The sequence below is a fragment of the Eretmochelys imbricata genome, chromosome 25 (assembly GCF_965152235.1).
Source record: "Eretmochelys imbricata isolate rEreImb1 chromosome 25, rEreImb1.hap1, whole genome shotgun sequence".
Taxonomy (NCBI): domain Eukaryota; kingdom Metazoa; phylum Chordata; order Testudines; family Cheloniidae; genus Eretmochelys; species Eretmochelys imbricata.
The window spans coordinates 15510333-15533783 of record NC_135596.1 but is presented as its reverse complement, the minus strand read 5'-3'; the positions used below and the strand labels follow the sequence as shown (position 1 = coordinate 15533783).

Genomic DNA, 23451 nt, shown 5'->3' with positions numbered 1-23451 from the left:
TGTGGATCTCATGCCTTAGAACTTAATGTACCGTTTCTCAATTCTAGGAAAATCCATCTGCAACCCTTGAAGACTTGGAAAAACCTGGTGTTGATGAAGAACCGCAGCATGTCTTACTTAGATATGAGGATGCTTATCAGTACCAAAATATTTTTGGACCTCTAGTCAAGCTTGAAGCAGATTACGACAAGAAACTCAAGGAGTCTCAGGTAGTGTGATTGAAACATTGAAAGATGCTTATTATTTAGTTATACTTAAGCAGTTCAAATTGATAACATGAAACACCTGGCTCCTAACAATAGAAAAGAGAAGATTTAAGTGAAATAAACGTAAGGCTCTTTACTACAGTAGCAACTGTCACCATTATCATTACTTGTACCATAGGAGGTAGATGGAAAATGATCACACACAATTTAAAGAGCTTGGAGGCGGGGGGTGGGGTGTATGACAGAAAGCAACAGTGGTGCTACTGGGTTTTGAAACATGTCTGAATCCTTAGTCTCTCCTTCCTTCTTTGAGAGGGAATCTCCTTCTTAGTCTTTAGAGAATGTGATTCTGTGGAGGACATCCCAACTTTGAGAGAACTGTTACCAGTTTCATTGGCATTCTGTTGGGTCATCTCCTCCATGGAACCACACTTGCCTATCTGCCAGTTTTGGATTTCTCAGATGGGCTCCCAGCGGAACTTAGGGTGTCGTATGGGGGCACATAAACACCTGGCATATGTGATTAGCGCACACGCTTATGTACAGTGCCTGAAATTCAACATCTTTGGGGCCAAAAGCAGCATTCTTGAAGAAACAGTAAAGAAATTGGAGATGATGGCTCAGTACCTCAATGGTGCCAGTTGCTGGTAAGTAATTCAGTTTTGTAGAAATACAGTTGTTATGCAAATGGTATAAACTCTCTAAGTGTTTGTAAATATTTGGCTGTTCTGAGCATTACAGAAAAGGAGGATAGTCAGGAAACATCTCTGGTACAATTCTTTTAGAAAGTAAAAGATGCCTTTTCTTTACAACTTAGACCCAAGATAACATCACGGTGAGATGGGACCTGGGCTTGAACAAGAAGAGAATTGCTTACTTCACTTTGCCAAAGACTGACTCAGGTAATGATGTCTAAGTTATATCTTCTTAGATTGTTTTGAGCTAGGTGTGTTGTAACCAGTAAGTAACATAAAAATTGCATACAGTCTGATGGTCTGTCTTGGGGTATAGAACAGTTTTGTTACTTTTGTTTTTGTTGGAGGGTTGATTTACCAGTACAGACTTCAAAAATAACTGCTTGAATGTTCTTCTGTTTAGATATGCGTCTTATGCAGGGAGACGAAATCTGCCTGAGATATAAAGGAGACCTGGCCCCTTTGTGGAAAGGAATTGGTCATGTTATTAAAGTTCCTGATAGTATCCTTTACTTTTTTTTCCAGAGATGCAGATCATTTCACTGACACAGCTGCACTGTGACTTGAGTAGTTCATCAGTTTGATCTCAGTGATACAATAATGGGATTGAGGCAGTTCTTCAGAGGAAAATGGAGGTTTCTGTTGCTTCCAGCCCAAATTAATTCTTTCACTCATGCACATAAAGTACTTGTTACCTTGGGCAGGTCGCTTAGTTTCTGTGTGCCTCAATTCCACATCTGTACAATGGGGTAATAGCACAGCCCTACCTCACAGCAGGGTTGTGAGGATAAATACATTAAACTGTGAAGTGCTTAGACACTACAATAATGGGAGTCCACAGAAGTACCTGAGATGATCTGCCCACAGGAGACAGGAAAAGAGGAAGAAAGGAAATTAACTGCTTTAATCACTGTCCAGCTGATGCCCACGGATCTGCTTATATTTCTACTTTCCAATATTTTTAAAGTGGAAAAATAAATTCCAAATTTATAAGATAAATTACTACTTAACAAGGCTCTTCAGATTATGGTGATGAGATAGCTATTGAGCTGAGGAGCAGTGTTGGAGCACCTGTGGAGGTTACTCATAACTTCCAAGTGGATTTTGTGTGGAAGTCCACTTCATTTGACAGGTATGTAAACTTACTGGCATTCAGAAAACATTTTAGAGTCCAGCAGGTGTTTGATAGAATCAAAACACTTTTTCCCAGAGTTCAATTTGAATTTTTACTGGGGAGGAAGTACTTCTGTATCTGTTTCATGAAGTTCACTTCCAGAAAGAAAATGAGGTGCACATACCAAAACTGGGAGCATATAGGTCCTTTGCTTCAGAGAGAGCTATTTTCTTTTTGAGTATTCTGTTTAGAACTTGATCTGATCTCAAAAGCATCATTGAACTCCTCATTTGTGTACCTCATTCTGAATGCACATTGATTTGCATCATGAATATTATTAACATAAAAGAAAGGGGAGACAAACCTTTTCTCAGATTTCATCTTTTCTGGTTATTCTCTAGAGCTTCAGTCCATTTTGGATATGTCTTCACCGCAAGTGAAGGTGTGCTTGTAGCATGAATAGGCATACCCATGCTAGCTTTAATCTAGCTAGCACTGGTAAAATAGTGAAGATGTGACGTCACCGGCTTTAGTGCAGGCTAGCAACCTAAGTAGGCACTTCGGGTTTCTTTTGGCTAGCCTGTTTGTTCTAAAAACACCGTCACTTTGCAATGAAATCACGTAACAGTTCAGTCGCATATAAGTATCCAGCTTTGTCTCTAAAACCTTAACGGCTGAAAACGGCAATGAAATCTGAACTGCAATCTTTTAGTAATCATTGGGACAGTAAAGTCTTCAGACTTTTATGTACAGAGTTTTGTGAGCCATGTGTGGCTGCTCGGAAAGAAACCTGTTTAACACAACTCTTCCTCAAACCCTGGGGGGCGTCTGGAAAGTAATCTTAACTATCTGTAGTGGTGTTTGCCTTCCTTGGAGTTTTTCCTTCTTTGGAAACACACAATGGTTCACTTGCATAAGAACATCGGGAGCTCAGTGTTTGCTAGCAGAACGACAGAAGGCTAACTCTGTTTGCCAGGCTGAAAGTGTTTTGTCTCCTCCCCAACCTGCTTATTAAGCTAATGGGTTTTTGAGTTTTTTGTGTCTTGTACCTAATTAACCTCCACGTTACAGAAGTTTGAGGATAAATACATTCAGTTCGTGTTTTGTGATCTGTGTTTTCACTTGCAGAATGCAGAGTGCTTTAAAAACATTTGCTGTGGATGAAACTTCAGTTTCTGGCTACATCTACCACAAACTGTTAGGTCATGAGGTAGAAGATGTGATTATTAAATGCCAGCTGCCAAAGCGTTTTACAGCACAAGGACTTCCTGACCTCAACCATTCTCAGGTAATCCTATCTTTTCTCTTGTCAGCCATAATTTCATAAAGGATTTACATACAAGGATTATAAACTTGAGTGAAAAAACTATGCTTACCTACTTTAAGTACAAATGATATGCTAAAATAGCAAAACTTTTTTCAGGTTTATGCTGTAAAGACTGTCTTGCAGCGTCCTCTGAGCCTTATCCAAGGTCCCCCTGGTACAGGAAAAACTGTGACATCAGCCACTATTGTCTACCATTTAGCTAGGCAGGGCAATGGGTAAGAAATTTTAACTGATAACTGAATATTTTATATATGTTGAAGCTGTGTGATACTTTAAGCACTTTCTCTGTATTGATAAATAGAAATTATATTCTACAGCTATTAAAGTATATACTTAAAATACAATGCTGTCTTGCTACAGTTGGAACATTTCTTCCAGAAGTGTGCCACTCCTGGAAAGACTTTCAAAATGCTGAATTTGAAAAACATATGTGAATAACTTATCTTTAGGATATATTCAGATTTTGGATGATTCTGATCTTGTCTTGGTTAGCTTTTTTTCCTCTAGGAAAGTTTTATAATTCCTCATCACTTGTGCTGACATTTTTTTTCTTTTGTTTAATTTTTAAGGCCTGTGTTAGTTTGTGCTCCAAGTAACATAGCTGTGGATCAGCTCACTGAGAAGATCCATCAGACAGGACTAAAAGTCGTTCGTCTATGTGCTAAAAGCCGCGAGGCAATTGATTCTCCTGTATCTTTCCTGGCATTGCACAACCAGATCAGAAACATGGATAGGTAAGTTGTCCAAGAAAAATGGCTTGGGTGCTTGGTGTTGCAGTAGGTTATCTACATGAGAATGGCAAAATGCATTCGATCTAATGCAGTGATTGGGATAAGCCATGACTTAATAAATAATGTGAATTCAGTTGTCCCTTGTGGACTAGGGTGGGGGAGGGATAGCTCAGTGGTTTGAGCAATTGGCCTGCTAAACCCAGGGTTGTGAGTTCAATCCTTGAGGGGACCATTTAGGGATCTGGGGCAAATATTGGGGATTGGTCCTGCTTTGAGCAGGGGGTTGGACTAAATGACCTCCTGAGGTCCCTTCCAACTCTGATATTCTATGATTCTGTGACTGCCACACACAAAAAAAGTCCACTGCACAACTGCCATTCTGCTCAAGGGAGCCCTAGAACCCCAAATATCAGGAGTTGTACACTTGAATTTTAAGAAGAAAACATGATTGTTTTGATTTCAAATTCCTTTGCTGTGTAGTATGCCTGAGCTCCAGAAATTGCAGCAGCTGAAAGATGAAACTGGAGAATTGTCATCTGCTGATGAGAAACGCTATCGTGCACTGAAACGAACAGCAGAGCGTGAATTACTTATGGTACAGACTCCTTTTCTCTGTTCGGACGTGTCATTTTTTTGCAGACTAGTGAAGGTTGGATAAGTAAATGTTAAAAACAGTGCTGAGGGTGCTGGTGCTGAAATACGTGTTTTTGTCTGTTTATCAGAATGCAGATGTTATTTGCTGCACATGCGTGGGAGCAGGTGACCCAAGACTTGCAAAAATGCAGTTTCGTTCCATTTTAATTGATGAAAGCACACAGGCTACTGAACCAGAATGTATGGTGCCAGTTGTTCTGGGAGCCAAACAGGTATGAAGGGTTGCTCTGAAAAATAATGGAACTCATAAGCAGATACAAACAGATATCTATTCGCTACTTATAATGCACAGAAAATTATTGTTGCCATTTTTCCTGTTCGTGCTCCTGTGGGAGTGAAAACTCCCTACTTTCTGAATAGACAATTCCCTACTGCAGGTCCAAACAACTTTTGTTTTATGTGACAGCAATAAAATTGTCCTCTTTCCAAAGTGCTATCTTTGTTTCAGTGTGCTTGACATGTTAAGGTCTGACTGGAGACTTCACCTCTGGATGACTCTAAGGGGCTACAAGGTCTGCTATTCGTTACTAGACATAAAGCATATTTGAAACTCATCAGCATTCTTGCTGATAATTTTAGAGTAATATGCTATACATTCAGTTTGACTTGAAATCAGTCTGTTGTAGCATTGCATCAGCTAGGACATCTGCGTGAGAGCTTAAGGTGTCTATACTATAGTCAGTGTTGAATGTTTTTTTTTTTCTTTTTTTTAAACAGCTGATCCTTGTAGGTGATCACTGCCAGCTTGGTCCTGTTGTGATGTGTAAAAAAGCTGCAAAGGCAGGCCTGTCTCAGTCCCTTTTTGAGAGGCTTGTGGTGCTGGGTATCCGTCCAATTCGCCTGCAAGTGCAGTATCGTATGCACCCTGCACTTAGTGCTTTTCCATCCAACATCTTTTATGAGGGGTCACTCCAGAATGGTGTTACTGCAGGTAAAATACAATTGGCACAGTACAAAATTGACTTACATGCAATCCACCGAGAATCAGAACGAGGGATTCATTAATATAAAATGTCCTAACCACATTTGTTGAAACGGGGGCATTGACTGTGGACTGCAGCTAATTTTAATGGTTGCTCAGTGCATTTAAGGTGTGTGATGCTAAAGGAGCGTTGTGAATGTTCTGGCTTATATTTTTTTCCTCCTCAGCGGACCGTGTGAAAAAGGGATTTGATTTCCAATGGCCCCAGCCAGATAAGCCAATGTTTTTCTATGTGACACAGGGTCAAGAAGAAATTGCCAGTTCAGGCACCTCTTACTTAAACAGGTAAATAAAATTCAATGCTAATGTTATATAAGTGGGGAAAATTTTCAGTAGTGACTAAGTCCCATTGAAAATCAATGAGACTTAAGTGCCTAGGAATTTTTCCTATCTTGCCTTCACATTTAGTGCCTTAATTGATTCTCCTAATATTTGTAGGAAGGATGATGAATGACCTTACGTCTAAGGCACTGGAGAGGGACTCAAGAGACGGGGGTTCAGTTCCTAGCTCGGGTACAGACTGTGACCCATGGGCAAATCACTTAATCTCTGTGCCTCAGTTCCCTATCTGTAAAATGAAAAATTCCCCTATCACAGGGCTCTTTTGTTGTGAAATTCATAATATTTGGGAGGTGCTTGGATATTGTGGTGATGGGGCGGGGGGGGCGCAAACAAGTTCTTAGATGTATAAACGAGCCTAGGCATCTAAGTTAGAGTTCTGTCTCATTTAGATGAGAAATTAATTTCTATAACCATAAGTGATATTTGTCCCTTAGGCCAGCACACTGGAATAGTTACACAGCATTGTCCTAGTCCAGATATTTGAACTCCAAAGTACTGTTTTAATTCAGTAGAAGAGAAGGATTCGTGGTCCTACTAACACCAGAGATTGAAATAATTGTGTATCCATTTAAGTTTACTTGTGTGGTGGGTAACGCTGTGGATACATGTTCTCACTTTCAAAAGCAAGCCAACATCAAGCACAGATCTGTGTGGTGTGAATTGATTACTGCAGCAGCAAATTCCAGTCAACTGCTATATGGAAGCATTGGGCTCCAATATACACTAGCTTCTGAAGAAAAAAGGCTTCTGTTGGAACTGTCTGTCTGATAACATAGGTCAAAGAGTGCAAAGAATAAACACATGTAGTGGAAAAGGATATCTTTAATCTGGCACTTCTCCCCTCGTCTTCCTCCTTCCGCTTCTCCCTCTCCCTCCTGCTCCTTTAAAACCTCTCCCAGGAAGTTTACTTCTATGTTTATGCAGCTATTGGGAGTGCTTGTCACCGCTTCACTCTCATGGTATTAATACGGTTTCTCTCACAGTGCCTTTCATCACAATATATTATCCATCACTGCTGAAATGCAGCGCCGAAGGAAACCAACTTGCACATGAATGATACAACAGCGGGCAGAAAGCAAAGTTTAGTTTAGAACTGTGCAATGTTAAAAAAATGAATAAATAAGTGCCCATGGGATCTTCACTGTCCATACAACAGACAGGATCTGTTTTTAAGATCTCCTCCAAAATACGTTTGCACAATAAACTGTAAGGTATACAGATTCTCTGCTTTGGAAGGATGAAGACAGACTTCAACTTGTCATTCCAGGGCATCTAGGTATTTAGCTTTGCTGGGTAAGGAATACCATATGTAAGAGGAGATTCCAGTTTCCATTTTAACCTCTTCCTTTTTCAGGTGCAGATAGTTTTAGCTGAAAGGAAATTTAGTAAAAAAGCTTTCTTTCCATGTATGGTCTCATCTGCAAAGCTTGATTTGAATCAGTCAAACTGGTTGAGTAATGCAAGCATAAGAAAATACTTTCCACTGAAAATAGCCTTCATACAAAAGGCTAATGCAGCATTGAGCCTTGATTTTTTTTTTTTTATAGGTCCCAATAACTTGCAAGAAGTATTTAGCAGGTTAAACTTTTATTTATTTAACTTAATTCTGCAATATATCTAGTTTAGTGACTTTAAAAAATAAAACAAAAAACCTCTCTTCCTAGGACGGAAGCTGCTAATGTGGAGAAGATAACTACAAAGTTATTGAAAGCGGGTGCCAAACCTGATCAGATTGGCATTATTACTCCCTATGAGGGCCAGCGCTCTTACCTGGTGCAGTACATGCAGTTCAGCGGTTCCTTGCATACAAAACTCTATCAGGTATGGAGTCTTTGTACGGTTTCACAGTAGACTTTATTTCTGGTCTTCTTTTCACTTTCAAGTTACTTTGAAATTCCAGTTTCAGCTTACTTTAAAAGACCCCAATGACTGTATTATACTGACTATTATACTCTTGGGTCTTCGCTGCAAACAAGACCAAAGTTGTATACTTAATAGAATCCCTTTTTTGTAATGCTGAAAACGTTTTGTGAATATATCCTCCACTGAAGGAAGACTTTGATGGAAATAGGCTAGTGGAATATTCCTGGCAGGAGCAAATCTAATTTCTCTGCCAGTTATCCAGATTTTCCAGTAGGATAGCTTGAGAGCTGCAACACTGATTCGTGCTGTTTAAAATAGCAGTGCTTCAGAATAGTGGGGAGTCCACAGGGCAGTCTGGCAGCAGCGGGGCTAATTTATTTTTCTGATACAGATGTTAGTATGCCTAGTGAATGATAGCATAGCACTGATCTGTAACAGTTATTTGTTCTAAAACCAAGAATGCTTTTTTCTCCCTCAATGAAACTGCTTTTATTCATTAACTCATCTGATCATTCCACTAATGTCACAAGAACAACGTTGTTCGCAAAATGATGCAGTTGGTTAGCGATGTTGCGCCAAAATGCTTTATAATACTGATCCTTAGCACAGTTCTCTTCTCCTTGCACTGGGCTTCGAATGGGACACAGTTTACATGGTGGTTCTCCTTTGCAGGAAGTGGAAATCGCAAGTGTTGATGCTTTCCAAGGTCGAGAGAAGGACTTTATTATCCTTTCTTGTGTAAGAGCCAATGAGCACCAAGGAATTGGATTTTTAAATGATCCCAGACGTCTTAATGTGGCTCTCACCAGAGCAAGGTGCAGTATGATTATAATACTCTGCATGGGTGTAGCAGACTTTTATTACTTACATGAGCTCTTGCCCAACAAAAACTGTGCTGTTTTTGGAAACCTAAGATGAACAGAACGATCTGAGTAAGCTGACAGGAACGTTAAAATGATTCCCGCATCTCTAGAAACACACTCATACCAACTGAAATGACATTGGTCATATAGCTTTAACATTCAAGTGACTACAAATTGTCAGAAAATGAAAATTTGTGGAGGAGTCTGACCTTGAAACAGGCATGTCCCTTCCTCCTCACATCCGTTTGCTGAGGCAGAAAGGGAGTTCCATGTCATTCATTTTTTCCCCATTTTCCAACAGTCAGCAGAAGCTGGGGTGCCTTGACTGCTCTGCTTCTCTCTCTCAGCAATTGTTTCTCTGGGTTCTTCTCTCCTGTGAATGGGTCTAGAGTTTGCCTCTGCCTCATGGGGGGCACTTGAGGGGTGGGGAAGTGTGAAATTGATGCTTTGTCAGTTTCACTGATGCCCACAGGTTTACTTTAAAAGGGTTTTTTTGGGTAAACTAATCTGGTTGAAGTACACAGTAGGTTTGTTTGCTAAACTAGTCAATATAGCATACCATTACCAGTATAATGAAATCACTGCAGCAATCTTTCTTAAATGACTGTATGGCATAATAGTCTTTTTGTGATAAATATTGGCCACAGGATCAATGTCTCTTGGCTTTACCTTAATGGACTTTGCAATAGATCAAGGCATCTAATGAAAGGAGCTAGTCTGTGGCTGCATCCACTTCCATTGTCCTCTTCCAAACCATAGCCATTAGAGGCCTTATTTAAGGCTGTAAGTGTTTAATTGCAGGCACAGATGTTCACTAGCACAGCAAAAGCAGCATATTTAAACATTCTGTAGTCCCACATGCTCCTTCTCTTCTTTACTTCTGCCTATAGCAGGAATTGTCAAGGAGAAAATCTGTTTGCCCTGTAGGGCAAACTTTTGGGAGTGGTATGCACGAAACAACCACTAGCAAGATTTTATGACCTCCACTGATTTGGGAAAAGTTGGAAGCAGGGTATAAAACTAACAACCTCCTTCTCAGCTGCCACTCAGATGTGTGCCGATGAACCTGAGGCCTTAGTTGAGCTGGGACTATATTCTCTTTGCAGTTCATACGTATAAGGATAGTGGGAGGTACAGCCGTGTAGAGGGAGAATATATCTCGACTTGAGCAACTTTCTACATCTTATTCTGCGTTTTGTCATGTCATGTTAATTTGGTTAATGTAGAATTTCTTAAAAATAAGCTTTACAGTTGACTGCTGACTTATCTGACATGACCATCTGCTATTCCATAGATATGGAGTAATTATTGTTGGGAACCCAAAAGCTCTGTCTAAACAGCCACTTTGGAATCACCTGCTGAACTACTACAAGGAGCAGAAGGTACTGGTAGAGGGACCACTAAACAATCTCCGAGAAAGCCTTATGCAGTTCAGCAAGCCCCGTAAACTTGTCAATACCATCAACCCAGTAAGTTACTACAAATGCACTAGTCTGTCTTTTTAAAAAATGTATATGGGAGAAAGGGAAACATGACTGTAAAATGGTCAGATTTTCCTGTGACCCACTTTATCTCAAGGTTGTGGCTGGAGGGGATTGGTGGGATTTTGGTCCTAGTGAGAAACTGATGGTGGTGGGGCTGACTTTTGTGGGAGATGGTAGTGAATGTCCTGCTCTCCCTTGCCTGCACAGTGCTTTTTCAGGGGCAGCACTACTTCAAGATACTGCAGGGCTCTTTCTATAGCATCTTGAAGCCCCACTTCCTATGGTGTGAAGCTGAGCCCTATGTGAGATGAGGGAAAGGTGAAAGCTGCCCTGGGATCCAGAGGCAGAGCAGTGCGGGGAGGGAGCTTGCTCATTCCCTCACTTGCTCAGTCCTAGCAACTATCTGTTTTTTCTGTGGGTTTTTTTCTTAGCTGGTGGGATGTCACCAAGCAGGTTGCCTCCTTAGATCTGCTTCCAGGGCCAGCCCAACTGGATGAGAAGCCTTTTTGTAGTAATCTCATCTTTCTTGTGTAGGGTTTTAAATGTAGGCAGTAGTTTTTGAAATTAAGCATTCTGTAAGAATGTCAGATTTCCTAGATGTGACTAAACTTATTAAGCTTAAATGTGATTTTATCCTACTATCTTCAGCTAAATATGGATCAGTGGCAGTAAATACAAATAACTCTTGTCATTGGGTTCTGGTGATACCCTGAGTCCTGAGGACAGAGCAAAGGAGAACTGTGTGATAAGAACTGTAAAATGGTGTCAGTCTCATGAAACTCTAGCCCATTTTAAATTGAAAAACACTTAAAATAATAACTGGAAATAAATGACTGATTTAAATGGCAGATTTGGATGTCTTTCATGCATATATCTAAAGCTGAAATGTATTTGATACTTGGACAGGTAGAACCGAACACAATCCCTACCCTGAAGAACTTTAGAGTAAAGTTGCAATGCTTTTCAGTTTGCAACATTGGTTCTAAATGTAAGGATTTATTGTCTAACTTCATGTAACATTTTTAGGGTGCCCGTTTCATGACTACTGCCATGTATGATGCACGTGAAGCTATTATCCCAGGATCTGTCTATGACCGGAGCAGTCAAGGTAAGGAAGCTGTGGGAGTTGAACTCCTTTATTGACTTTTCCAATTATGTAGTCATCAGGTGGGCTCTTTACTCTTTGATGCTGAACTAGGATTTCTCTTGAAAGCTTCCAAGTAAAGAACGGCTTCTCACCATGTACAAACTAAACTGCTTTGGGCAAAATTTTACAATGAAAACTCTGATTTCTAAATTTAATGGTGGCATGGACCACCGTACAAACGTGCCATGTCAGAAATCCCAAATTAACCTTTAGTGTAAACTATTTCGTAACTTGACTTAACTATTTGACTGTTGCTGATCTGTAGGTTGCTCTGTGGAATGCTTTGATAGTACAAAAAATCCAGAGAGACAATAACATTGAGCTGTTACATTTTTCTAGGCCGCCCATCAAACATGTACTTCCAAACACATGATCAGATTGGAATGATTAGTGCTGGACCCAGCCATGTCACTGCTATGAACATTCCTATCCCTTTCAACCTTGTGATGCCACCAATGCCACCACCAGGATATTTTGGGCAGGCTAATGGACCGGCAGCAGGTATGTAATCATTAAATACAGACCAAAAATACCATTTTCGTTACCTTTGACTCTCCCTCCCAGTGACACTATGGAAGCGGCATTTTGAGGCCCAGGTGGAGGGAGTGTTTTACAATGGCTTCTGGTAACACTTCTGGCTAAACTTGCAGCAGTGTTGATGGTTTAGCCTTCCTCAGCTGTAAGAATTGGTGGACATGATATAAAGCTTCCGATTATCTGCCAGGCTCTAAGAAAACTTCCTGTCCGTCAGGGTCGAACAGTATACTTTATACTGTCTCTAAACCTTTAGATTCATAGATAGTTGCTACCTGAATAAATGTAATGTGTAGTTTGCTAAGCCACCAGTATACATTTGACTAGAAACAAAGTTAAATCATTACATATATAAAATATCTTCACTCCTTTGGCGGGGGCTAACTTTTTCAGGACGTGGGACACCTAAAGGAAAGACTGGTCGTGGTGGGCGCCAGAAAAATCGTTTTGGGATTCCTGGAACTAGCCAGTCAAACCTTCCAAACAGTCAAGCGAGCCAAGATGTGGTGTCCCAGCCATTCTCCCAGGGTCCACTGACTCAGGGTTATATCTCCATGAGTCAGCCATCACAGATGAGCCAGCCAGGACTCTCCCAGCCAGAATTATCACAGGTAAGAGTGTAATGATCCTATCTGTAAACTCCCTAGGCTACAAAGTGGATTTTTTTGGCCAGGCGTCATGTGTGGAAGAGGGGGTGGGGTGTATCCGGTAGTATCTGAGAGTACATTGCCATTCCCCCACGCATTCACAGTCTGAATATAAGGATATTTCCCCTTGAGGTATATGCATTAAGCTCTGTGTTGCACATGCATTCAGGCACATAAATGTTGCACTTCATTTTTACATGGTAATTTCATTTCACTATAGGCCCTAACCTGAAATCAGACCCATTCCTAAAGAGGAACGTATTCCAGTAACTTAAAACCGTTATTGCAAATACTGGGCATTTCAGTAATACTTGCAACTACACGGGGTAAATCACTGTAGAAATTCATCGGCAAAGGGGTTGATTTAGGGGACAGTCTGAAGGAAAAATTGTTACATGGCAGCCACGACCCCATTTGCTGTTTAATGCAGCATACGCTCTTGAAACCCTAATGCTACAAAAGGTTTGGGCGTCTAACAGAGAAACTCTCTCCTATTTCAGGACAGTTACCTTGGGGATGAGTTTAAATCGCAGATGGATGTGGCGCTGTCGCAGGACTCTACTTACCAGGGTGAACGTGCATATCAACATGGTGGAGTGACAGGACTGTCACAGTATTAGAGTGTAAGGCACTTAGATTCCGTTCTGTGTTTCTTTACTCTCATGACTTAAGTTCCTAAGAGCACCCTCTAGTGCACACGGCCGGGGGAAATGGTTAATGTGAATTCTGTTGTCCTTTCCTTTCTTTAGGTTGAGGAAGAAGAGCTAAGCTTGTGTGGAGCTTAGTTCCATCAGCATTTTATTCTGGGTAATAAAAAAAATAAAATAAAATGGATACCTGTTTTCCACTGCTAAAACTGAAGCACCACTGTGTGAGAGCAACAGGAGAAAGAAAGAAAGAAACCAACCAACGGAGAGGAGAGCGAAAGGAGCGCGCGTGAGAGCCCACTGCTAGCTCACTGAGACAGGGAGACTGACCGGAGAGGAGAGAGAGCACCAAAGGACTGGCTGGCGCCTCACTGGGAAGGCAACTCGCCCTGAAAGAATGAGTGGTCAGCTCAGTCCCTGCTCCCCCAGTCAACGAAGCTTGAGAGAAGGGCCTTAAGCAGGTTTCACTTCATTCCATACTTCTCTTTGCGAGCAGGGCATCACTTTTCAGAGCAGGAGGGGAGAGGAAAACCCTCATCTCAGAGTTGTTCTCATTTGAAAAGGTACTATATTTTAGCAGTAACTGTTGACGTTTTAAAAGCAGAGTATCTAAAGAGGAAAGATCCTGCCGAAAAGTGACAGTAAGCCAAGCAGAAAACCAGCCAGAACATGGTGACTGTTCAACGCTGAGATGCAGGTTTTGTTGTCCAAAACTGGCTCTGAAATTCTAGTGTCATCATGTCGCCCACATTCTGAACTGGTATTTCGTGACAAGGTGGTTTTAAAGAGATTCTTTCAAAGGAGCACTGAATTTTTAGAAGTGTCTCTGAATTCTTAGTAGTGGACCTGGGAGATCCTTGTTCTGAGAAGCTTACCAAAAAAAAAGTAAAACAAACAAAAACAAAAAAATCTAAATTAGAGCACCAACCTTGAGAACTTTCAGTGTGATTTAAAGTTGCAGCAATCAGCCTCTTCTTCCTACAATGGATAGCAGTTAGGAGTGAAAGGAGCCTGCATGCTCAAGCAGGAGGAGGGTTTCGAAGTGTTTTCTGTATGCTTTAATTGGCTACTGTCTGGACTCTACTCTGTGAAAACAAGCCTTTCTGTAAGATGAACTGTGCGCTTAAAAGGGGATGGGTTCCTGTGCCCTTCGGCCCTGGAGGAAAAGACGCTAGGAGGCCTGCTTTATTCACTCCCACTGATGCTGGGAGGAAGTATTGGAAACTGGGGATTATATTGGTTTTGAAGTAAAGACTCTACAATGATATTGAAGCAGGTTGGAAAAAAATAAATGGAAAAAGCAGGCAGTTGTTGGAAGGTGGCCTCTGATAGATGGGTATAATTAGAGACAATGGATTAGGCTTTTGTGTGGCTTCTTCTTTAGTGATTTAATGCAGATAGCTGAATGATTCAGGTGTTGAAGTTAAAAACAACCCTGGAGACTGCTTTTTGGGTAGTGAACATGGCTGTGGCATCAGTGCTGACTTGAGAAGTAGTTGGAAGTCAAACTGAAAACAGCACATAAAAAAGCCATCCAATTTCTAAGTTGTACCTGTGTCCTAAACAAGTCAAGTGGGAACACTGGGAGCATTTTATTTGTCTAAACCTTTTTAGAAACAGCACAGAGAACTTAAATTCCTACTAACCCATTTTTATCAGATCTCTAAATTAGAATAACCTCTACCTCCTAATTGGCTAAAAATCAGTAGTGTGTGAATTAATTACTAAACTAGATGTTTTTTAAAGTTTACGAATTAAGTTAGCTTTATAATCAAAGGGCTCCAAGTGTTTCTAGTCTTTTTTTGAGGAACTAAAAAAAAAAAACCAACAGAAAACAACCCTCTCAATGAATGTACTTAGAACAAAACCCACCTCTTGTAATTTGGAAACACCCACTTGCATTACTCTGTCCTTTCTGTAGATTAGCAATCTGCTTTCATTACTTGTATTGCTGTAGCTTTCCATGTCTCCTCCCCCCTGCCCATAGAGTAGTAATCCTACAGCTTTTGTAGGTAATGTACACATGAAATTTAGAACAGATGTTCTGAATTCACTGTGTTTAGTCCTGCAGTGAATTATTCATAAACTGCAAAAAAATTAGAAACCTTCCTGAAACAAAACAACCATTCTTGTTTCATAAAAAGCCTCCAGAGTTTAGACTTCTATAATGTGCAAAGAATGGAGACACAGGCCACCTTCCTTCATGTAAGAGGGACTATTTTATTTATTAACATTTTACTTTTTTTTTTCCTTCTGGGTAGGCTGCGTAGTTGCATAGAGATTTGAGATAGGTTTAAGCTGTAACTCCTTGTGCAATGCAATCCATTGAGTGATGTGTAACCCCTTCCCCCAACCCCTTTATTTCACTGGTTGGAATGCTTGCCTCTGCTTTGCGCTGTTTTTTCCTTTGGAGCAGTTACTCTGAGTTTTATAAATCCACAGACGACAGTGCAAGCACTGTTATTCCTTTGATTTTGTCTGTATGTTTTAAACCTGTTTGTCATCAATAAAAAATTAATAAAGAGCTCTTGCATTCAAGCTGGGACCTATATTTCAGGAACCATTTTGGACCTTTTAAAAACAATATTTGTGACTATTTGGCCCAGTGTTTGATGGTATAAACTTCAAGTTTATTACATTTTAACACATACTAGTACAAAAGTGTGGTGTGTTTATAGCATACATGGATAAGCAAATGAACTGTGAAAAGTTGGTTAAAGGTAAGTACCCCACCTGTACCCCCTCCTTTGGGTCTTGTCCAGATGTGCATGCCATAGGAATGTTTAGAAACCCACTGAGGCATTCTGTGCCCATGCATTGATGTTACATAGGTTATATGGCAGTAATCAGTTCCCCTTTTTATGAAAGGCTGTTAGAGGAGCTTGATTTTTTTTAATACTGATGGCTAGAGCTTACTTCTTCCAGGCTGGGAATACTTCCTTGCATAAAACCCATTGGAAGTAACGGCAAGACCCTTTTAAGGCTTTCATCTGACCCCCTTTCAAGTTGCATGTTTAGTGGGCAGCTGTCACTCATCAAAACTCAGATTTGCTCTGATCATGGCTCTGGTGGTAAATCTGAGACAACATAGTGACTGAATAAGTCCTTTTAATAAAAAGTTCAGCTCACACATGCTGACTTAATAGTTTAGATTGATAGGCCCAGTCTTGACACCACCAACTGCATTTGGTACAGCAGTCAAGCATTTGAAAGTATCACTATTTAAGGTACAAATACAGTAAACTTTTTCACACTGCTTTCTGACTGAAGCACAAGCTCAGCTTAGTTTAGCAGGCTGCTGATGTTATGAGCATATTTCATGTTAGTGCACTGGCATCTTCACAGGGGCTGTGATCACTGAAGTAGTTATTTCATGTGTCCACTCTGGTCCACAAAGTATTGCACATGGTTATAGCTGTCTTTCCCTGCTAGCGTGAGAATCCTCTAATTGTTTGGACTGCACAGTGGATAGGACAGAGCCCATTAATCCATCTCTTTGTGCTTTGGTAAATGCAAGTGAAGATTTAGATGGAAAGCAAAAACCTCCCTCACAAGTGTGGCCTAAATGAACTGAGCTTTGAGTTCCTTAATCTGCTGTAGACTAATTTTTCAAAACGCTCAGTATAACAAAAGCTAAAATCCCTTTTCTTTCTTAGAAATTCAAGTTTGTTTAATTTCAGGAATTAACTCCACATTAAGAGGTGAGGGTAAGTATTTAAAAAGAAAAACACTAACAGATCAGATTTTTGAGCCTGTCACTGTTACTTTCTAGTTTTTTTTCAGAAGAAATTGACAGATTTCTTAAACTCAAGTTGGCTAGCCACATCTTAAATATTTTATAAATTTGAGTAATTGGTAGTTCTTATAAACCAGTCACTAATCTGACTAGCATCAAACATTTAATAAAGGAATTAGATGCTAGATTTTGATGTAGTTCTTTTTCACTGTACAGAATAATAGGGGGTAAAATGTCTTAGAACACCACAGTAGCCTATGTCTGTGAATCAGTTATCTTCCTAAACTGCGGTGCAGAGGGTACCTGAAAATGTTAGTGCATAATAGTAGGTCACCTGTTTGGAACTGTGGTAGCCTAAAAGTACTCAGCCTTACTTGCTCCTGTTCAACAAAGATTTGGGTATATCCATTAGCACAACACATTCATTGTGTAGGGTAGGGAAAGGACATTGTCTTTGCAAATTAATTAAAATAAGTGGATAAACCTTTTCGTTTCCCCATAGGGACAAAGGTCTTTCCTGTTAATACTTAGTGAAACCTTTCTATCAAGACACATTACAAGGTAGATACAAAAAAAACAAGTCTCCACTAGTTTCAATCTGACTGACATTTAAAAAACAGTTCCAAGTCTAATTCAGATTCCTTGCTGCTGCTTATCTTCCCCCAAAAAAACACTGCGATTAAAATAATTGTCCTGTATTTGTCACTGAAAGGCAAAACTTTACTTTGAGCTCCAGTTTGACATCCACACGTAGAGGTTGCCACTGTGCACAGATCTAAAGTGTAGGGCCCTGTGACTTGTAAAGTAGCGGTAGCTAGCAACTGCTATGTTCTTTTAGCTACACCAGGAGAGGGGGAGGTTCAGTGCTTGGTGCCTTTGGAAGGTGGGGTGGAGGGTGGGCGGTTCCTGCTATGGTAACTTGTCTAAAATTCAGTCACAGAGGAACACTTCAGTGCAAGGGGGAGACTTCAGAAGTTTTCAGCTGGAAGGGAAGGAAAGTTGCACTGGTAGGGATTACTCAAGTCACATGACGGCTTCAGTTGAGCAGCTGTGGTTGATGACTTTAAAGACTGGAATGAGCTGGCAACTTTGCCCAGGCTTCAAGCATGGCTACTTTAAGACTTCAAACATTCCCAATCTTATTTTAACATGAATCCCACTTCGAAGAAAACAGGCCATCCCTCAGGCACCTATCCCTTGGCCCTAGCTAATAAACTGATTGATTTACTTTCAGAACAGTGCTGGCTCATGGTAGTGTAAGTGGAGACCTACTAAAACTTCAACTGCCCCAGCTCCTCTGGACTTCAGGCTGAGCATTGCAGCTGTGAAGGATCCCTGTGAAATTCTGTACTAAGAAGTCATCCCTTTTCCTGTTTTTCATCTCCTACCTCTCAGCTGAAGGACAGGCAGCTTCAGCAATTCATTCATAGGTGTTGGAGAGAGAGAGGGTCCTCACGCAACTGACTTGAATATAGCAAACTTGACCTGCCTTTCACAATGCCATTGCTGGTCCAAGAGGTCTATTGGACATACCACTGATGCCTTAACACGCACAATCTGTTTCAACAGTGCAATAAGTAAAGAACTTAAGTAGCCACAGGTCCTGCTAGAAATAGTGTTAAACCCTTATGGAGTCAGCTGGAATCATGCTAAAATGACTTAAGCTACTTTCACTGAGCCAAGTCCTCACTGCTCCATGGGTGCCAGGCTAGTGCATTACATAATTGCGCAAGCCACTGCTCTACACACCCCCCCCCCATATTTATTTACTAGGATGTTGTTTAGGTATTGGCTGCTTATCCAGTGCAACATAGCTTAAGATAATTATTAGGAGGCGGAGAATAGTTTTCTGTCCCTATTACTGAGAGAACTCTGACAATCAAGGTGAAAACATTTTTTTAAAAGGAGACCTTGTCTATTCATCTTTCTACTGCTTTCTGCAGCTATCTGCCTGATTGCCAGCTATCGACTAAATTCACGCTCAGTGGGTAACATGTAATACTTTAAAGACAATTCATTGATTCTTTAAATCTGTTTTGAAATAGTTTGGCCACTGGGATTTTTTTTCCTGCAATAAGTCAGCACCCCTCCATCAAGTTGGACACCGAAAATTGATGGCTCCTTAAAAAACAAATTTAGGCCAAATTTTCCAAGCCAGGCTTCTTGCATTATTCAAAAGCCAGAGCCTGACCTCTTAGGCTACGTCTTCATCACAAAAAGGTGTGTTTTACATTGCTAGGATGTTCCAGTGAGAATTCTCTCACTTTGAGAACATACCTCTTCACCCTGAGTCACTTCACTTCCCCAGGCCCCACTGTCCTTCTCTGCCCTGGCATCTAATAGCTGGTACCAGTAATGCCCTTTCAAGAGCAATGCGTTAGCAGGCTCCAGGCAGAGGTGATGTTTTAGTTGTAGTGCAGCCCAGTGGAGGAGAAAGACCTGGTCGTTTCTTCACTCACTGGAAAGAAGGCAGAATTTAGCCAAATTGTCTTCCTGTTCTGGAAAAATAAATCCATGCTAAACTCACGCCACTTAGCTCAAGAAGCTGAGGCTCCAGCTGAGCTGCTCCTTAGAGCAATGGTGGACGGTGCTGCTGTTTCTACCAGCGTGGGCAAGCTAAGGGTGCGGGGCCTATGGGGCACTGAAGAGCCAGCAGATCTCATTCTTCAGTGTCACGGGCACCAGCTCCAGCCATACACCAGTGCCTCCAGGTCAGAACCGAGGAAGGCGGCACAGGGAGAGGAGTACAGGGACTAACAAGCTGGTGCCACCATCCTCTGCTCAGCACTGGGGCAGCATGAGGAGGGAGGTGGGGAGGCTCAGACTATCACCATTAGATTTCACCAGGTTCCCAGCAAGGCTCCAGGTGGATGAAACCACCAGCAGGTGGGAGTTCGGAAGCCTGATGCCTCCAGCCAATCAGCCTTACATTAGAATCCCAAACTGCATTATCCTCTTGATGCCAGAAGTCAAGAGCTTCCCCTTTGAGGTTGCATTTTGCCACTATGCATCAAAGGGGTAGTTCCGCCATTAACTGCACCAAGGGATGGAAGGGAGGGTCCCTACCCACCCACATGAAGGAGATTTAATACGTTTTGACCTATTACATCAACCAAAAATCCCAGTTACTCCAGCCGTTGACCGTTCTCTGAGACCCATTCGATTCCCTATTCACATCTCAATCAGCAGCTCCATTATCTGCAGCCACACTCATCAACCACCATGTCCTCATAGTGTCTCAGCACCACGTTATCATGGTTGTCATAATACAGGATGGAGATGGGGGACAGCCTCACTGGGACGCAGCAGGGCTGGGGGGTTCCTTCTGGGTCAAGGGAGTGCACCATGGTTTGGAGGATGGCGTGGTTGGTGCTGTTGAGTTCTGCCGTCAGTGGGAAGGGGCACTCCCCGAGGCAATAGTTGGCCATGTATCCCTGCGGCGCGATGATCCAGTTCTCCCAGCCCACGTCGCTGAAGCTGATGTAGAGCCGCCTTGGCTTGCAGAGGTTGCTTGGAGTGACCGGGGTATAATAGGAGCTTCGCCTCTTCCTGGAGGCCTGGCACTGCTTCTGATTGAGGGACACCACCAACAGCGAGGTGTCAAGGAAGGAGTCGATGCTGGCACAGAGGTTCTGCAGCCTTCGGGGCGGCAAGGCCAAGGCGCTGTCCCTGCTGCCCACCGAGATCTCCAGGATCAAGCCCAGGTTCTTGCTGGGGGTTCTCCAGCCCTTTGCCACTTCGGTCAGGTTGAAGAGGAGGGACTTGTGCAGCTGCGCGAAGGATTGCGCCACCAGCAGCTTGTGGTTGTACATGTGGGAGGACATTCCCCGCAGAGACATCTGCAGGGCTTGGTACAGCCGCAGCTCAAAGACCTGCCTGCCACTGGAAGTGTGATAGGAGTTGTGGCTGAAGTTGATTTCCAGCTGAGCCATTGTCAGTTGCTCCCCCTCCTCCAACACAGAGAAATTAAAGTACAGACGTTTCTCCAGACACAGGAAAGTCTTGGGCTCCCCACTGTGAATGAAGTGGCCTGAGGGAAGGAAAACAGAGGAGGTGGCGTTCGTTCTTTGAGCAGGAGGGGCCTCCCCACACACACGGTGAGATTCAGAGCAGTAGCAAAGCAGCCAAAAAGGAAGTGGATAAACCTGACCTGACCTGAACTCCTCATTCCCCAGATGAGAAGTGGGCAAACTTCACTTCCCCAATACCCGCCTTGACCATCAACTACACTCCTGGCTCAGCCTGCGCCTGGAGGCCGCACGCTGTCCGTGTCCACACTCAGCTCTGCTCTGCGACTCTCCCAGTGCAAAGTCAGGGCTCTCCTGAGGAACAGAACGAGTCTGACAGATTCACTCCCACCCTCTGATCGGTGCGAGGAGGGAGGATGCGATCCCACTCCATGCTGCGGGTGGGGAGCTGAGGGGCGTGCTTCTCTGCCCCCCAGAGGATACAGGCAACCCAGAGAGTTCGCTCACACGCTGGGCCCTGGTTCAGGGCAGTATTTTAAAGATACAGCTGCCCCCTCAGCCAGTCACTGCTGGGGCGCGAGGCTCCCACTACCCTGGCATCATCTGGAAGCTTCACCACAGCAGAGGTTCCCCATGGCAATAATTATCCACGAGTCCCTGCTGCTGGGTGAAAGCCGCTTGGCTAAGAGAAAGTGGCAGACTGCACAAGAGTAACAAGCCAGAGCCAGCACCAGAGGCAAAGGTCTGCCTAAGCTTTGGGGCTGAGTAGTTTGAATTTGTGGCTGAAGAATAGAACTGGGAGTCAGCACTTGTGGGTTCTCTGCCGCTCGCTGTTTGATCCTAGGAGAGTGACTAGACCAGCTTCCCCATCTGTAAGAGAAGGGTAACACCTGCCTCCTTCACAGCACGGAGTGCAGAAAGTACTGCTCATTTTGGTGCTGCTGTACCAAGAACTGCTAGAACAGGACCGGTCTGCTGGGCCCTTTGGACTCAGACCCTGATTTCACCTGGAAACAACAGATCACTAAAGAAGCGAGTTTAGTGGGGCCTCATCCTAAGGTCTAGCAAACAACGGGGAAGGGCCCGGAGAGGCCCCGGGCTCAAACAGCAGGAGATGCTGCAAGTCCAGCTAAGGTACAAGGATCAAACGACGGGGTGGGAGCCAGGCCTGCAGCCAGTGCCACAGGCTCAAAGAGAGAAGCAGTCAGGCCTTGGTGGTGTGCCAGTCCCCAGCGCACTGGTTGCTCAATCTTTTCTGCATTCTCTGCCCTAACTGGAAGACAAGAATGCAAACCTGAGTGAAGCCACTGGAGATGCAGCAGCTGCATTAATCGCACCCAGCTAAGGAACCGTAACTCCAGCCCCACTGCCCCCAGTTCCTTTAAAATCTGTGCAGGCCTGATGCTTATGGGAAATGAAGGCCCTTCCGTTTAGGAGTATTACAGAACTGAAGGGTGGGTATCAGACAGGGCCAGGACAGTGCTCCGGGGACGTGCACTACAGAGCACTGAAATCACATCCCCAGCGTCTTCTGTCCTGGTGGTTTCTTTAGATAAGCGCCAGTCATAGAAAAAGTCCCTCCCAGGATGTGAGAGGAAGCGGGCAAGGGTGGAGGTACAACAACAACTCAGCCACAGCTAGGGTGACCAGATGTCCCGATTTTATAGGGACAGTCCCGATATTTGGGGCTTTTTCTTATAGAGGCCTATTACCCCCTACCCCCGTCCCGATTTTTCACACTTGCTATCTGGTCGCCCTAGCACTGTCCTGCAGGATCCCAACGTGTCTCACAAACATTCCTACTCCTCTCACCCTGGAGAGATTATTTGCCACGTTATGGCTGGGGAAACTGAGGCACAGAGCAGCGACCTGCCTGAGCTTGCAGAGCGAGTCAGGCGCAGCGCTGATACTCGACCCCAGGAGTCCCAGGGCCCAATCTTTTGCTCCGACCACTGGCCCCCTCTGCCTCTCCCCAGCGAACACCACTCGGCCTGACGCAAAGGGTCCCCGACGGGGCAAGGCGCCCGCAGCCGGGGGTGAGGAAGCAGGAAGAAACCCCAGACGGGCTGGCCCCCAAACCCCGAGGTTTGCCGGGCAGGCACCAGCATCCCGGAGGCTCTGTACCTTGGTCAGCGAAGACACGGATGATGTTCCCCGGGACATTAAATTCCTCCACCCTGCAGGCGCGGCCGGGCGCCGTGTCCCCGGGGGAAGGCAGCGCTCGGCGCTGGAAGATCCGCCACAGCACGGCGGGCACCGGGGCCGGGGCCCTGGGGGTCGGCTTGGCGCTCAGGCCCAGGGATTTCAAAAGCGGGAGCTCCAGCCGGCTCCCCAGCGCCGCGCCCAGCAGCGCCCAGAGGAGGCCAGCTGCAAACCGGGCCTTGGCAGGGGCCGGCCCCATGGCTGGGCCGGGCCGGGCCGGGCCGAGCCGAGCCGAGCCGGGCAGACAAAGCGCAGTGCCGGAGCCCGGCTCTCCCGAGGGCGTCTGCAGCCACCAGGCAAGAGGGGGGT

General features: G+C 43.6%; 2 protein-coding genes across 3 annotated transcripts in view; one reads left to right on the top strand and one right to left on the bottom strand.

Moving 5' to 3' along the window:
* UPF1 (UPF1 RNA helicase and ATPase) overlaps positions 1-15774 on the top strand; it is a 28139-nt gene extending 12365 nt beyond the window's left edge. Inside the window, exons 6-24 of one of the 2 annotated variants that reach the window (XM_077841765.1) lie at positions 48-209; positions 1024-1108; positions 1305-1403; positions 1925-2033; positions 3144-3303; positions 3439-3557; positions 3912-4076; positions 4554-4668; positions 4796-4939; positions 5445-5658; positions 5877-5994; positions 7716-7872; positions 8587-8729; positions 10072-10246; positions 11288-11369; positions 11748-11909; positions 12336-12553; positions 13090-13212; positions 13339-15774. In XM_077841765.1, coding sequence (XP_077697891.1) covers positions 48-209; positions 1024-1108; positions 1305-1403; positions 1925-2033; positions 3144-3303; positions 3439-3557; positions 3912-4076; positions 4554-4668; positions 4796-4939; positions 5445-5658; positions 5877-5994; positions 7716-7872; positions 8587-8729; positions 10072-10246; positions 11288-11369; positions 11748-11909; positions 12336-12553; positions 13090-13209 — 2547 coding nt within the window. In that variant the 3' untranslated portion in view covers positions 13210-13212; positions 13339-15774. Of the gene's footprint in view, positions 1-47; positions 210-1023; positions 1109-1304; positions 1404-1915; positions 2034-3143; positions 3304-3438; positions 3558-3911; positions 4077-4553; positions 4669-4795; positions 4940-5444; positions 5659-5876; positions 5995-7715; positions 7873-8586; positions 8730-10071; positions 10247-11287; positions 11370-11747; positions 11910-12335; positions 12554-13089; positions 13213-13338 lie in introns of both variants that reach the window. The other variant, XM_077841764.1, reaches the window with a different exon arrangement.
* A 3606-nt stretch (positions 15775-19380) lies between these two features.
* Positions 19381-23341, bottom strand: GDF1 (growth differentiation factor 1). The gene is made up of 3 exons (XM_077805483.1): positions 23065-23341; positions 21318-21405; positions 19381-21163 (listed from the first exon to the last, which is right to left on the bottom strand). Exons 1-3 carry the CDS (start codon positions 23339-23341, stop codon positions 20167-20169), a joined length of 1362 nt encoding a protein of 453 aa, XP_077661609.1. The 3' UTR covers positions 19381-20166.
* Positions 23342-23451: the final 110 nt, after the last annotated feature.